Genomic DNA, 12,799 nt, shown 5'->3' with positions numbered 1-12,799 from the left:
TGCAGAGGTCGACATGTAGATGCACCTGTTGATGGTTCATGCTGTATTTCCAGAGAATGCCAATGTCTGGTCTCATATGCGTCTTGTACTGGACACCCGTCTGTCCCTGGTGTGCGCATGCTCTGGCTGTTTACCCGAGGGGATGCATGTCTCCAGTCTCCACCCCCGTTTCTTGAGCCATGGGAACGCTGTCGTGTCTCGTGGGTCTGACTGAGCAGGCTTGTCTGAGCTGAATGTGAATGTAAGGGCTTTCTGATCAACGACACAAACGCTGTCGTGTGTTGACACTTCCTGTGTAACCAGCGATTGTACTGTAAATGGGTTTAAAAAAAAAAAAAGACATTAAAAAAAAAAGATCACGTCAACTTAGTTTTCTTTTGCTTTTTGTCTCACCTCTGGAGGAGAGTGCAATGGGGCTTCCCTTGGGGCATCTCTCTCGGCAGATGTAATTGAGGTCCTCTCCTGTTTGAATGCCGATGCCAACACGTTTGTAAAGTTTTGAGTGCACAGTAAGTGTGTTGTAAAGCAGCGATTTGAGGAGGTGCTCATCTGCACACCCTAAGGGAAAGGCAGTGATGGGATCTGATGGAGGAGAGCCAGGCAGCCCTTGAGCTTCTGTGTCCAGCAGCCTGGCCTACATATCCCAGTGTTTGTGTTGATTTTGGTTAGATTGCAATAACAGGGATGATTATTTTAATTTTTTTAATCACACTGGTTCTTTCCATATTATGATTTGTTTCTTTAAATCTCCCTTTGTTTATGCAAAGTGTTAGATCTAAGTGATATTCATTATGCATCCAGTGGAATGCTTTATCGGAGCCCTGTAAATTGATGATCGATTGCTTTATGCACACCTCCTCAGATCCGAGCACTCTCTTCGGGGCCCCGGGCCTGGCTGTGTTCCATGTGTTGGGCTGCTGGTGGGGTCGGGGGATCCGGTCTGTGCAGTGTACATATATAAAGCAGTGCTGGCCCAAGTAAGTCAGACTTTTATTTATTTATTTTGGCATCATTACCATATTTACACACCTTGCTGTTGACATGAGCGAATACATATATTACAGATGCAGGCAGGGTTCATTTCTCAAAGTGTTGACTGTACAATATATTTATAGCTCTCTTATGTCTACTAAAACTGTTCCCCCCCGACAATCCTCTGAACGGAGCCAGGCTCACTCCATAACCTCAGATCTGTTACTGTGTTCCTAATGAGCATCTGATTGGACCAATGACTTCTATAATCGGACCTTTTTACATTGCTTTCAGCTCCTGTCTGTTTAAGACTTTGAGCTGCATTTTATAGATTAAATCTGTACCTGGGAGCTACACACAAAACCAGATTGAAGCCAGTATTGATTTAATTTCACCACCAGAAGCGCAGTGGGAACCTGAGACAGAAGCAGACTGTGTTAGAGAAGTGTTGCAGGAGACTGAGATCCAAGCCCCCTCAGAACAGCGGCGCCCTATGGAGAAAACTGGCAAGGCTGTACTGTGCGTACTGTTCCAACAGCAAGGCTGTTTGTTGTGCGGGGCCAGAACACAGACGCTCTCTGCTGTGAAGGTTAAAATAGTATCGCCGTGTCTCTATAGTTACAGGATAATGCCACAATCCTTGTGCAGGTACAACAGAAGTTTTGCTGTTCTGTTTTAAAAGCACATGAAGGTATTTACAAGATTCAAGTTTTTTACAACATAAAAGTGCTTTAGAATACTGCAATGCTGTTTTTTTTTTTTTTATTATTATTTTTTTTATAGAAAATGTATGAAATGTATAAAAAAAAAACTGAACAGAAACTAAATAAGAGCCTTTGTTGGGGACATTTGAACAGACCTTCCCAAAATAAAATTAACAAATATCAATGTAACGCAAACTTTTCTCACTAGCTCACAGTAATCATCCCCGTACAAGCCAGTGCTGTGTTTAGCGCTTTCTGGTGGGATAGGGTCATTTCCTGACCAGTGTGTGGATTGTGAACAATTTTAGGAAATCTCAAAAAGCAGTCCAGTCCAGTGCCTGAATCAAAGTTGCCCCAGAAGCTTGGGGTTCCTCAACAGGGCAGTGCTATGGGTGTCTGTGTCTGCGTGTGTCAGGGAGGTCACAGTCGAGCTCAGCTCGGCCCAGATCTGACTGTTCTGACAGTTTACTCATCACCAGCCAGGATCGCTGGGCGTAGTCACGTCAATAAACACCGTGTAAGTGAAGTGCTGGCACAGGCATGAAGCTGTGAAGAACAAACAAACAAAATAACAATAACACAATCATACCTGAAAGGGATAAACCAAAAATAAAAGGAAAATAAATGTGTGGGCCTTCATAGCAACCATCTGACTTTGGCTGTGGGAGTCAGGACAATGTGCGTCCAGGCCAGTGCTTCTGTAAGGTCTCCAGGTTGGTAAGTAAGTGGAGGCGGTGCTACCGGAGACCAGGGCATATGTACAGGTTGGGGTGGGTCTGTGTGTTGGTAGGTGGTGATGGTGGTGGGGCACAGTCCAGCCCAGGAGCAGCGGGGTGAGCATATTGCCCTGCCTGGAGCTGCAGCTGATTGAGCAGGGGAGAATGAAGGGCGGGTGAGTCCCCAGGGGCGCAGAGCAGGTGTCCAGTCTGCGGCGGTCTCTGTACAGGAAAGTGCCTCAGTGGCAGGCGTGGAGCCGGGCAAGGTTGAGGCCCTGTGTTACCGCTCCTCCATCACCTTCCCGTTGGCCTCCTGCTCTGCCTCCTTGTGTCGCTTCTGCCGCTGGAAGAATCCCAGCTGGGGAGAGAGTTAAGGACAGCAGGAGGAGAGTTTACAGCACAGCACAGTGTGGCAGATCCGAGAGTGGAGAAACAAGGAGGCAGAAATACAGAACGTGACCGTGTGTTTCAGAAGGAAAGCACCAAAGTACAGTCTCACCTTCCACAGAGCCAGGATGAGCAGGGCGAGCAGCAGCACCCCCCCCAGCGTGCTCCCCAGGATAATCCAGATGGGAATCCTGTAATCTTCCTCCTTCCTAATCTCCAGGATAATCTGTGGGAACGAGCAGAGCGAGGGGCACAGTTCAGACACGGGAGGGGGGCTGGAGAGCAGGTGGAGGGTCAGACTGTGCCCTTTGACCCTTGAGCTCTGCTGCCCTGAAGACCTGCCCTGGCAAACGGTCAGGTGTGCACATCGGGGCCACAGTGCTGAGTTACAGAGTCAGTGTATTTATAACAGCTAGCTAACTGAGTGGGGTTGTTTTCAAAGGGTTTATTTCTCTCTGCTCCAGATGAAACATTTGTTTCCTATTTTCTGAATATACAGATTATAAAAGATTAAAGGCACATATCAAGGGGGAGCCAAAGACAAGTATAGGAATGAAACGTATGACCTCTCCCTCTGTCTGTGACACCCACACTCTAAAAAATAGCTCTGTAAAATTGGGCTCAGTGCATTTGGAGAGTTCAAAAGACTGCTTTGCAATGGAAGACAGGATTTTTTAAAATATTTTTTTTAATTGACTAGGAGTTCTGCCCGTATAATTTCCTTACAATGAGAAAAGAACCAGGTCAAGAATATAGAGGTGATCTCATTATCCTATTATTATTGTTGTTGTTTTAATTTGTTATGTATGTTTGTTCTTTTATTTAGTTCTGATTAATTAATTTGAATTCAAATTAATTCATTAATTTACCCGTTTTTCCCCAACCACCCATAGATGTGCTTCTCAGTGCTGCAGTGTGACAGAGTGCCTGCAGGGGGCAGTGTCGCTCTATTTTCCACAGTCTTGCCTGTGTTGGTCCTCTTGGGCCGTAAGCTCAGGCAGAGCTGTGTGCGTCTGTCCCTGTGTGTAACAGTGTGTGTGTGTGTGTGTGTGCGTTTGTTTGTGTTCCTGACGCTCCCTCAGGTGCTCACCTGTCTCTCAGGCATGTCCTCCTGCAGGAACATGGCGCTGGTCGGCTCCAGCTCGATGGTGGCTCTGGTCACCAGCATCAGGGATTTGAACTTCACCTGAGAGCAGACAGTGAAAGCTTAATTGTGGACAGTGAGGGATGCATTCTGCTTCAGTATTTGTGTGTGTTAGTAACAAAATAACAATTATTACTTTTTTAATGAAATTGCATATCAGGCTATTCAAATTATCAGCCTGGAGCTGCCTAGTGTTCCCTCCAACCCACGTGTCCCTGTTGTGTGAGCATCAGCAGGAGCATCTGCGGCAGGCCAGGTTCCCACGCTGTGCTGTGTTTGTCTCTTGGCCAGTAAATGGTAACTATTAATAAAGCCGTTAGGGTGGGGTCTAACTCAGAGCAGGGTGCAGGGTGTAGGGTGGTGGTGGTGTTTGGGGTGCAGCCCCAGCCTGGCCAGCAGATAGCGCTCCCGAGGTGAATGACTCACAGCACGGAGCGTGTCGATGCGCAGGCTGCCGCGGATGTGAGCGCTGACCTCCCGGCCAGGGGGCAGGTTGAGGCTGCACCTGACCAGCGCCGGCACACTGTTGGAGTGATTCTGTAGGAGACAACAATGTCTGCAGCTGTCAATACATCATTTTATACATACATGGTATATACAGCTAAGTACATGCATGTGCATACACATACATATATAAAATAGATAAATAACATAAAGTGCATTCATCTGTCCTGTCCCTTTTACACATCTCTGCACATTCCTGTCTGCTCTCTCCCCTCCTCCGCTCTCCGCAAGAGCACTGTGTGCTCCAGGACTTCCACAGATACGCCACACTCTCAGCTTTACTGTTACACTAGAAACTCGGCTCTTTTACTGATATATTACACTCTGACAACCAAAAATACAGATATGTAGATGAATAAATAAATGAACATACGTGTGTACATTTATTTATTGTGATTTATTAATTAATTTGTTACTTTTGTTAATTCCCTTTACATTTTAATCATTATGTGTGTGTTTATTTTTATTAATTTTATTACTAAATGTGTGTATGTTTGTATTACTTAGTTTGATAAACTATATTAGGCAAGAATACAGAATAAACACACAGGAAAGTATTGAAAGCATTCTAGATTTATTATTAAATCTAAAACCCTAATTAAAACATCCTGATATAGGATAAAGGACAGACAGAGGGTCAGCGTCGAGTGATTACCAGCTGTGGGTACTGGGACAGATCCTCAGCATATGTTCGACTTCGAGTCATGTGACTGGGGGTGTTGCAGAGGGACCCATCTGTCTGAGAAGAACCACAAACTGTTAGAACACAGAACACAAACAACACATAACAAACACACACTGACAACAAGCAAAACAGCACAGAATAACACATAACACTCATAATAACACAGACAAAGCACAGACACTCACTCAAACCACACAACACACACACATAGCAGCCCATCCTTCGATTTTACATTGTGCCTGTAGTGCAGAATTCCTCACAGGAGAACAGAACGACCAGCACAGAAATAAAACCCACCTTGGAAAGTAAAATACATCACCAGTGCAAATGCTTCAAACAAATATAACTGAGCAATACAATGTATAGGAATTGTTTAACAACATTACACACACACACACCCTGCAGGGTAACAGACCTGGCCACTATAAAAGCTTTTTGCTCAAGTGCAAACTCCAAATAAACACTGGGCATTTTCCAAACCTGTAAACAAATATGATTGAATTGCCTTTCAAATGTTACCTCCTGATAGAGGTTTGTATCTTTGAACTTTTACAATTAGATTCAGAAAACACAGAGGATGTTTTCCTTTGGGGGAGGAGTCTTTCAAAATATTCCCAGAAGTTCCTCTTCCTCTACTAAAAAACTTTCCCTATTTGGACAGGTATTGATCAGTCCCCTCGACAGGTAATTATCTGATTTCACTCTCTGACCTGGGAACTGTGTTGCGTGTAGATGTGTGATGATCACAGCTCTTTTGAAGCACAACTCAAGGCCTTACATACAGGTGAAACAGGTGTCCGAGCTGCCCTGCCTGCTTGTCTCCAGCACACAGATCTCTCACCTGGTCGATGGAGAGATCCGCAATCTGCAGCAGCTGGTTTCCACTCATCGTGGCCTCTGGGATTTCAATCTTCAGGTATAAATCTCTCACAGGGAAAAATCCCATGTTCTGTATCTGCAGGATACACAAGAGAGTGTTCATCGAAGGCAAGAGAACAGTGTGCTGACCGCACTGACCATAGAGCATCTAGACAGGCTGCATATCCAGGCTGCTCATACAGATACAGGGGAGCTCATGGCTCCAGCCACAGCCCCGTTTATAGTGGGGGCATTGATGCGCAGGGTAGATCTGACCTAATTATACCCCTCCCTTGGTGAGGAGTTTTACCTGGAAGGTGAAGTTGAATGGAGGCCCAACGCCGCTGTGTTTCTCTGTGGAGGGGTCGGCTTTGATCTCATAGCGGGACAAGCTGGAGTCCCTGAGGGGGCAGGAGGGGTGGGGAGAGGCACTCAGGGTCACTACCTCACCAACAATCAATCAACCAAAACACATATATAGCGCCTTGTATACAAAATAAAGAACAAACCTTTACTAGCTATTATTATTAAAACTATAAAATTAATAACAATAATAATAGGTAATCTACCCCTAACCATAACCCTAAACCTAAAACCATTACCCCTAATCCTAATCAACAGTTTTACATTCACCCTTTATGTTATCAGCCAGGGTTAGGGTTAGGGTTAGGGTTTTAGTGTTAGGGTCAGAGGATCCAGAAAGCTCACACTTCATGTCAGGGTTGTGTTTCCACTGGCCAATCGCACACAAGCTGAGTGGAGGTACGTGGGGATAAAATTCAGCAAACATTCAAAGCCACATTATTGCCAGTACGCCCGACCGTAACCCACTCTGACACAGCTTAAAGGCTGCTCCTCAGACCATCCTAAGACAGGCACTCTCCTGTAAAAGGTCCTGTAATTAAACACCCTTTAATCATGTTTTACCTGTTCTCAGTACGCTCTTTTCTGGACTGCTAATGAAGAGCAGTTGACTGCCTAACCCACCTGGTGAAGAGGAGTTTTGTCTCGTATTTCAACTGGTGGAAAATGATGTTGGTGTTGTCAGCGCTGGCCTTCTCCTCTCCTTCACTGTGGGGAATAAAGAGCAGGAGGATAAAGGGCATCAAGGAATAACTGGAATTATAGAGCAGACGTCTTAAGGACAACTATGAGAGAGAGGGAGAGAGAGGGAGACAGATAGAGATATAGAGAAACTAAATGGGACAGACACCCAACAGAGAACCTGCATGCAGAGTTCTGCAAAAACATCCTACAGGTGTAAGAAACAGCCCCAATCTTGCGTGCAGGGCCGAACTGGACCGCTACCCACTACTCATCCCCATCCAGAAGAGAGCACTGAAATTCCGGATGCATCTCCAGACAAGTCCCCAAGAACTAGATTTGCTATTGTGTCCTAAACAGAGAATACACCCTGGCAAAGTACCTCTTCACTGTCAGAGATACAAAGCAGAGACGGATCCTGACCAAATATCGGCTCAGTGACCACAGCTTGGCCATAGAGACGGGCCGACACAGACAGACCTGGATACCCAGAGAGGAGCGGCGCTGTGTCACTGTGAGACAGGAGAGGTCGAGACAGAGATGCACTTCCTCCTATACTGCAATAAATATGCCCAAATAAGGGACATATTCTTTAATAAAATAATGAATGCCAACCAAATCTTTGAGAAAATTGATAATAAAGAAAAACTTTCAGTCCTCCTGGGGGAGGGACACACAGCCCCCCCTGGGTGCCCAATGTGTCGCCACCTGCCACAGCCTGAGGGGCACAACATGAAAATGATTATTATTGTGACATAGTTTCTTGTTAGTTCCATGTTTGAATAAAAAAAGTAAATGTATGTTCATGTATATTTTTATTTATAAATTATATTGTACTTATTTCGATATACACTACCGGTGAAAAAATTTAGAACACCTACATTTTTCCAGTTTTTATTGAAATGTACTCTGAAATTAAAGCATAGAACAAATAAACAATTGCAGATAAAAAATAAATCATGGAATCGTTTTGTTTAACAAAATGTAACCCCTTAAGCTGACAAACCCCTCTGGTATCCTTAAAAGGGCACCAAATCCATGTGCTTCTCTTTAATCCCATGTGTACTCTTCACTGTTGTGTTGTTTGCCAAGTGTTTGGTATCCCATGAAAGACTCTCAGCTCAACTCTGAAGCATTCTCTGATGTGAAAAATTTGGTATTTACACCCCCCTGCCCTCCCTGAAATGGGGGCTGGAGAGATACTTGGTCTGAGCAGGAATAGAGCTCAACATGTCAAGATGGAAAACTCTGTTTACAGTGTACTCATACACAATGAGTTTACATAATTGGATCTGAACTTCTCTGTGTTTGATAGAACATCAAATAATATATGCTGGATTAATGGTTAGGTTGTTCTGAACAAAACAAGCCTATTTGCACAAAAATCCGATTGAAACAGAGTGATCTGTGACCGTCAAATGATACCCCCCTGGACACGGAAACTGTAAATCGGATGTGTTTGAGAATGAACTGTGCTGGCAGCCATGAGAATAAGCTTTCAAATGATGTGAGCATTGTAGGAATACAGTGTAACTTCTATGCACAGGAGCTGCGCGTAACACTGACAAATAATGCTTAAGAGGATGTAATACCATTTCAGGTTATTCACTGGACTTGAACTGCTTAAATTTCAATAAAAACTGGAAAAATGGGGGTGTTCTAAAACTTTTGACCGGTAGTGTATGTACAGTATGTAATGTTAATTGCTTTGGCAGACCTGTTTGTCATGCCAATAAAGCACCCTTGAATTGAAACTGAAAATTGAGAGGAGGAGAGAAAGAGGGAGACAGAGAGAAAGGGGGAAAGGGATGTCTGACCTGCTTGCTTCCAGGATGACCTGCAGGTGGTTGAGGAAGATGGTGCGACTGAACTCCAGCTCCAGGCGGAAGGACACCTATATAACACACACACACGCAAACAAAGCACTGTTAATATAGCACCCTTCAGCAGCACTGACATCCCCCAAGTTCAAGGCTGTTGTACAAAGCACCTCGAACAGATAGCAGTCAGCAGGCTAGTGAAGGGAGAGGCTGCTGTATTTCACATCACACTTATTCAACACAAAGGGGTTCATGCATGTGGCAGGCCCCGGGAGAGGGGGCTGCTGGGAAGGAGGAGGACTGTGTGAAGCCCAGATAACCCCAGCAGTGTGGAGCCCCCCTGCTGACACACTGTTTCCCCTACCCTGCACTCCAGGCTTCCCCCGCAGCTCCAACAACAACAACACCGGACTGATGAATGACAGACTCAAAGCACGGCTGCGGCAAATAGACGGTGCTCCAACCAGACTGAGGAATTTCACGGAGGAGTCCCTGCAGGCCCCCAGCCTTGCCCTCTCTCTCTACACCTCTGCACCACAGCACGGACACACAACCGTACAGCACAGATCCCCAGTCCAGCTGTGCGGGACGCAGTGTGGGGGCAGGGCACGAGCTCTGCTAGTTGTTTACCAGACATGTTTACTCAGCTCTTCCTTGTTATGATTTCCTGATGGCAGCTTAATGGAGCGCCCATGAGATCCACATGTTGTGCAGGCCAGAGTTCGCCTTGAAGTATCCACTTCCATGACTATAACTCATATCGTATACAATGCAGATTGAGCACAGATAGGAATAAGGAGCACTTCATAAGAGCTGCGTGCTGTTTTCCCATTTCCACAGCAAAATGCATTAGGTATTGGAGAAGAATGCTAGCGCTCTTTGTGCCTAACCAAAATCACGTACGAACAGTGCTAGTGGAGTTTATAGAGGCTCTCCAGGGGACATTTAACTCTAATAACGTATCCCCAGCTTGGAGGAGGGGGAAGGTTTGGGTCGTGTGTCTGTTCTGTGCTGGCACTGTCACCACGGAAAATTATACAGATATCTCTGGAGTGAGTTTCACTGCTTACATAACACATCGGCTTGAGTGTGCCTCTGGGAGAGGGAGAGACAGAGTGTGAGAGAAAAAGAGAGAGAAGGAGAGTGAGAGAAAAACTGAGAGAACAGAGAGATAGAGAGACTTAGCGTCCCCTCTCTCAGCAGATCTGTTTCCAATACGTGTAACTCACAGGCATGGAGTTACAGCCCCCTGTCATGTCAGTGTCAGTGAGTAGTGGTGTCAGTCAGTGTGTGGCAGTGGCAGTGTGAGCACTCCCTCTCTCAGCACTCAGTTTGGCCACCTCCACCCCCCCTCCCACACACCAACACCCTCACAAACCCCTTCCCCTACACACACCAACCAGCACACACACCTACCCCAGCTCTATCCCCCCCCACAACATGCACACGAACAAGCACGCACCTGGGCCTGTGCACGGAGGAAGGGAGAGCTGACGTTGCACAGCTTCTCGTGTCTGAGCTTGTCCTCGCTGCTGCACTCCAGTCTGATGTCTGAGTTGTCCTGGAAGAGAGCAGCTGATGTCAGGACCACGAAGGGTTAACGGCGAGTACCCTGTCAATAGGTGGGGGTCTCTCCCAGGCTCACAGAGGGAGTCTGGGTCTGGTTTCTATCTAGTCAGAGCTCCCTGAATCAGTTACGGATCTCACTGGTATATATCACTATGGCTCTCAACTCTTATGAGATGTATGCACTCCCCATGCACATAAACTACAAACAGATTCCCTCAGCAGCATTAATTAATTAATTCATTCCCTGTCTGTATTTTTTGTTCTATATTTTGCAGTTTTAGTGAATGGTAGTTCATGCACTGCTATATTTATTTATTTATTTATTTATTTATTTATTCAGGTTTATATTTCTTGTTTATTGTGTTATCTGTTTTGTAGTCATGCGCTGTTTCATCTCTCTGTCCTGGCATGTCGGGATGTCTTTGGATATTAATTGCATTTGGTAAATGAAAATGATGATGATAATGATGAAAAAGAAAAGATACAACCACTTCTTCAAACACCTCTTTCCAGCCCACTGAGGATTCCCAACCTGCAGGATTGTGCCCCCCCAGGAGCTGGGCTTTCTCAGCTCTGAGAGCTACACTGTCTCTTCCTCGGACCCATACCTTGACAAAGAGGCTGGAGATGTACAGGTTGGGGCTGTAGGAGATGTTGAGCAGCGCTCCGTAGGCATTCTCCCCACGGTTCTCCAGGCGCACATCCACCACCAGCCTCCTCCGTGAATCTTCCACCACACGCTCCGAGCCCAGTGCCATGCCCTGCCGCCGGCACAGGGGCCAGCCCACCCTCACACCCAGACTGCAGTACTGCCTGCACAGGGGAGCAGGGGAGGACAGGGAGGGGGCGAGGGAGAGGAATAATATTGGGTGGAGGAGACAAGCAAGGGAAGGATGGTAGATGATAAAGGATGCAGGGAACCTGACACCAACACACCAGCACTCACTCAGACTCCTTCTTGGTGACATGGATATCTACCGCTTAAAACAGAGCGCTTGACAACAGTAAAGACACGGAAAGGCTGGTGGACAGTGCTAAGGGTTTCAGGAGCTGAGAATGCAACAGCTTCACTGCAGACAGTCGACCTGCTCACCTGGTGTCCAGGAGGTCAGTGCGGCTCTGCAGGACCAGGTCAGGGACACAGTGGTCATCCTCGTCACAGCCGTTCCAAAAAGGTAGCTGTACAGAGAGAGGAAAGAAGAGAGAGGAGAGTGAGAGATAGAGCACAGGGAAGGGGTAGTGGGAGAGAGAAAGAGAGGGTGAAGGGTGGTAAGGAGAGAGAAGAAGGGAGGAAGAAAGAGAAGAGATGGAGAAAGAGAAGGAGGGAGGGAGGCAGAGAGAGAGACAGAATGATCATGGACAGTGTCTTCAGCTTAGTCACCCCAGGCCCCTTCACAGACAGGAAGGCAGGGGCTGGACACTCACCTCTGTCCTGACGACAGTGGGCCAAGTGTCATCCAGCACAGGCCCCTCGTCCGGGTCCTGCATGGCGTACTCCACCGTGAAGACGATAGGACGCACGTAGTCTGTGGACTCCTTGGGGGGAAAGAGGAGCGGTTGGCTCAGTGTTGGCACAGCACTGGCACACACACACCCTAAGGCTGCCATAGCCAGAGCAATACCCATGGCCAGTCTCCAATTTTGCCCAACTTTTACACTCACCAGCACATGGAAGTAGACATGCTGGCAACCTGGCACCCCCGGGAACAGGGTGAGGTTGTGGGGCTGCAGGCGGTCGCCGTCGTCCAGCACGGCACGGGGCGTGTAGCGGCGCTCCTCGATGAAGGCACTGTACCGCACAGCTGCACACAAACAGGCAGAGGGCAGCGTTAGTGGGCAACACACACGCATGTGCACACACACGCACAGACACACGCACACACACTTCTCCTGTCTAGGTAAACATCGGCCCTTTCTGTCTCCTCCAGATTTGTTCCTGCTTTTATGTGTGGAAAATACTGATGTCTGATCTAGACACAAGCACCAGGAGAAAACTCAGCCAAGTGACTGAATAATCACACAGACTCTAAAGGTCTATTAATCTATAATGCTGTGCTATGAGTCTTCATTTCCCACTCTTTTTTAATACCAGCAGGAGAAAGGAAGGCATGTGTCTTGTTCCTGGCTCCAGTCCTCAAAAGTACATTATCTTCCACTTCCCTCTCCCCTGTATTAAAGACCAAGTTTTATAACAATACTTCTCAGTGTCTTCACAAATTTACAACACACAGGAATTTTAAGAGTGAAATCAGAGAAGGAGTGAGAGAACAAGAGAGAGAGAGGTTTCCACAATCTGAAGCTCTGTCTGGCTAACGCTCCTCTTTGTCCGTGCAAAAAAACTAAAAAGAAACACTGGCAGCCACATGGTCAATCAGCTGCAAGAGGAGTCTGTAATT

General features: G+C 46.6%; 1 protein-coding gene across 1 annotated transcript in view; it reads right to left on the bottom strand.

Moving 5' to 3' along the window:
- Positions 1 to 984: 984 nt before the first annotated feature.
- Positions 985 to 12,799, bottom strand: part of LOC136747898 (integrin alpha-11) — a 38,578-nt gene continuing 26,763 nt past the window's right edge. The window contains exons 17-30 of the mRNA XM_066701214.1: positions 12,066 to 12,205; positions 11,829 to 11,939; positions 11,497 to 11,582; positions 11,012 to 11,216; positions 10,297 to 10,395; positions 8,832 to 8,908; positions 6,958 to 7,041; positions 6,281 to 6,371; positions 5,954 to 6,067; positions 5,083 to 5,166; positions 4,350 to 4,460; positions 3,870 to 3,965; positions 2,892 to 3,005; positions 985 to 2,750 (exon numbers count right to left, since the gene is read on the bottom strand). Of these exons, the coding sequence (XP_066557311.1) occupies positions 2,673 to 2,750; positions 2,892 to 3,005; positions 3,870 to 3,965; positions 4,350 to 4,460; positions 5,083 to 5,166; positions 5,954 to 6,067; positions 6,281 to 6,371; positions 6,958 to 7,041; positions 8,832 to 8,908; positions 10,297 to 10,395; positions 11,012 to 11,216; positions 11,497 to 11,582; positions 11,829 to 11,939; positions 12,066 to 12,205 (1,490 nt within the window). The 3' untranslated portion in view covers positions 985 to 2,672. The remainder of the gene's footprint in view (positions 2,751 to 2,891; positions 3,006 to 3,869; positions 3,966 to 4,349; positions 4,461 to 5,082; positions 5,167 to 5,953; positions 6,068 to 6,280; positions 6,372 to 6,957; positions 7,042 to 8,831; positions 8,909 to 10,296; positions 10,396 to 11,011; positions 11,217 to 11,496; positions 11,583 to 11,828; positions 11,940 to 12,065; positions 12,206 to 12,799) is intronic.

Source organism: Amia ocellicauda, chromosome 4 (assembly GCF_036373705.1).
Source record: "Amia ocellicauda isolate fAmiCal2 chromosome 4, fAmiCal2.hap1, whole genome shotgun sequence".
Lineage (NCBI taxonomy): Eukaryota > Metazoa > Chordata > Actinopteri > Amiiformes > Amiidae > Amia > Amia ocellicauda.
The sequence above is the reverse complement of the archived record's forward strand: the minus strand, read 5'-3'. Positions and strand labels throughout refer to the sequence as shown.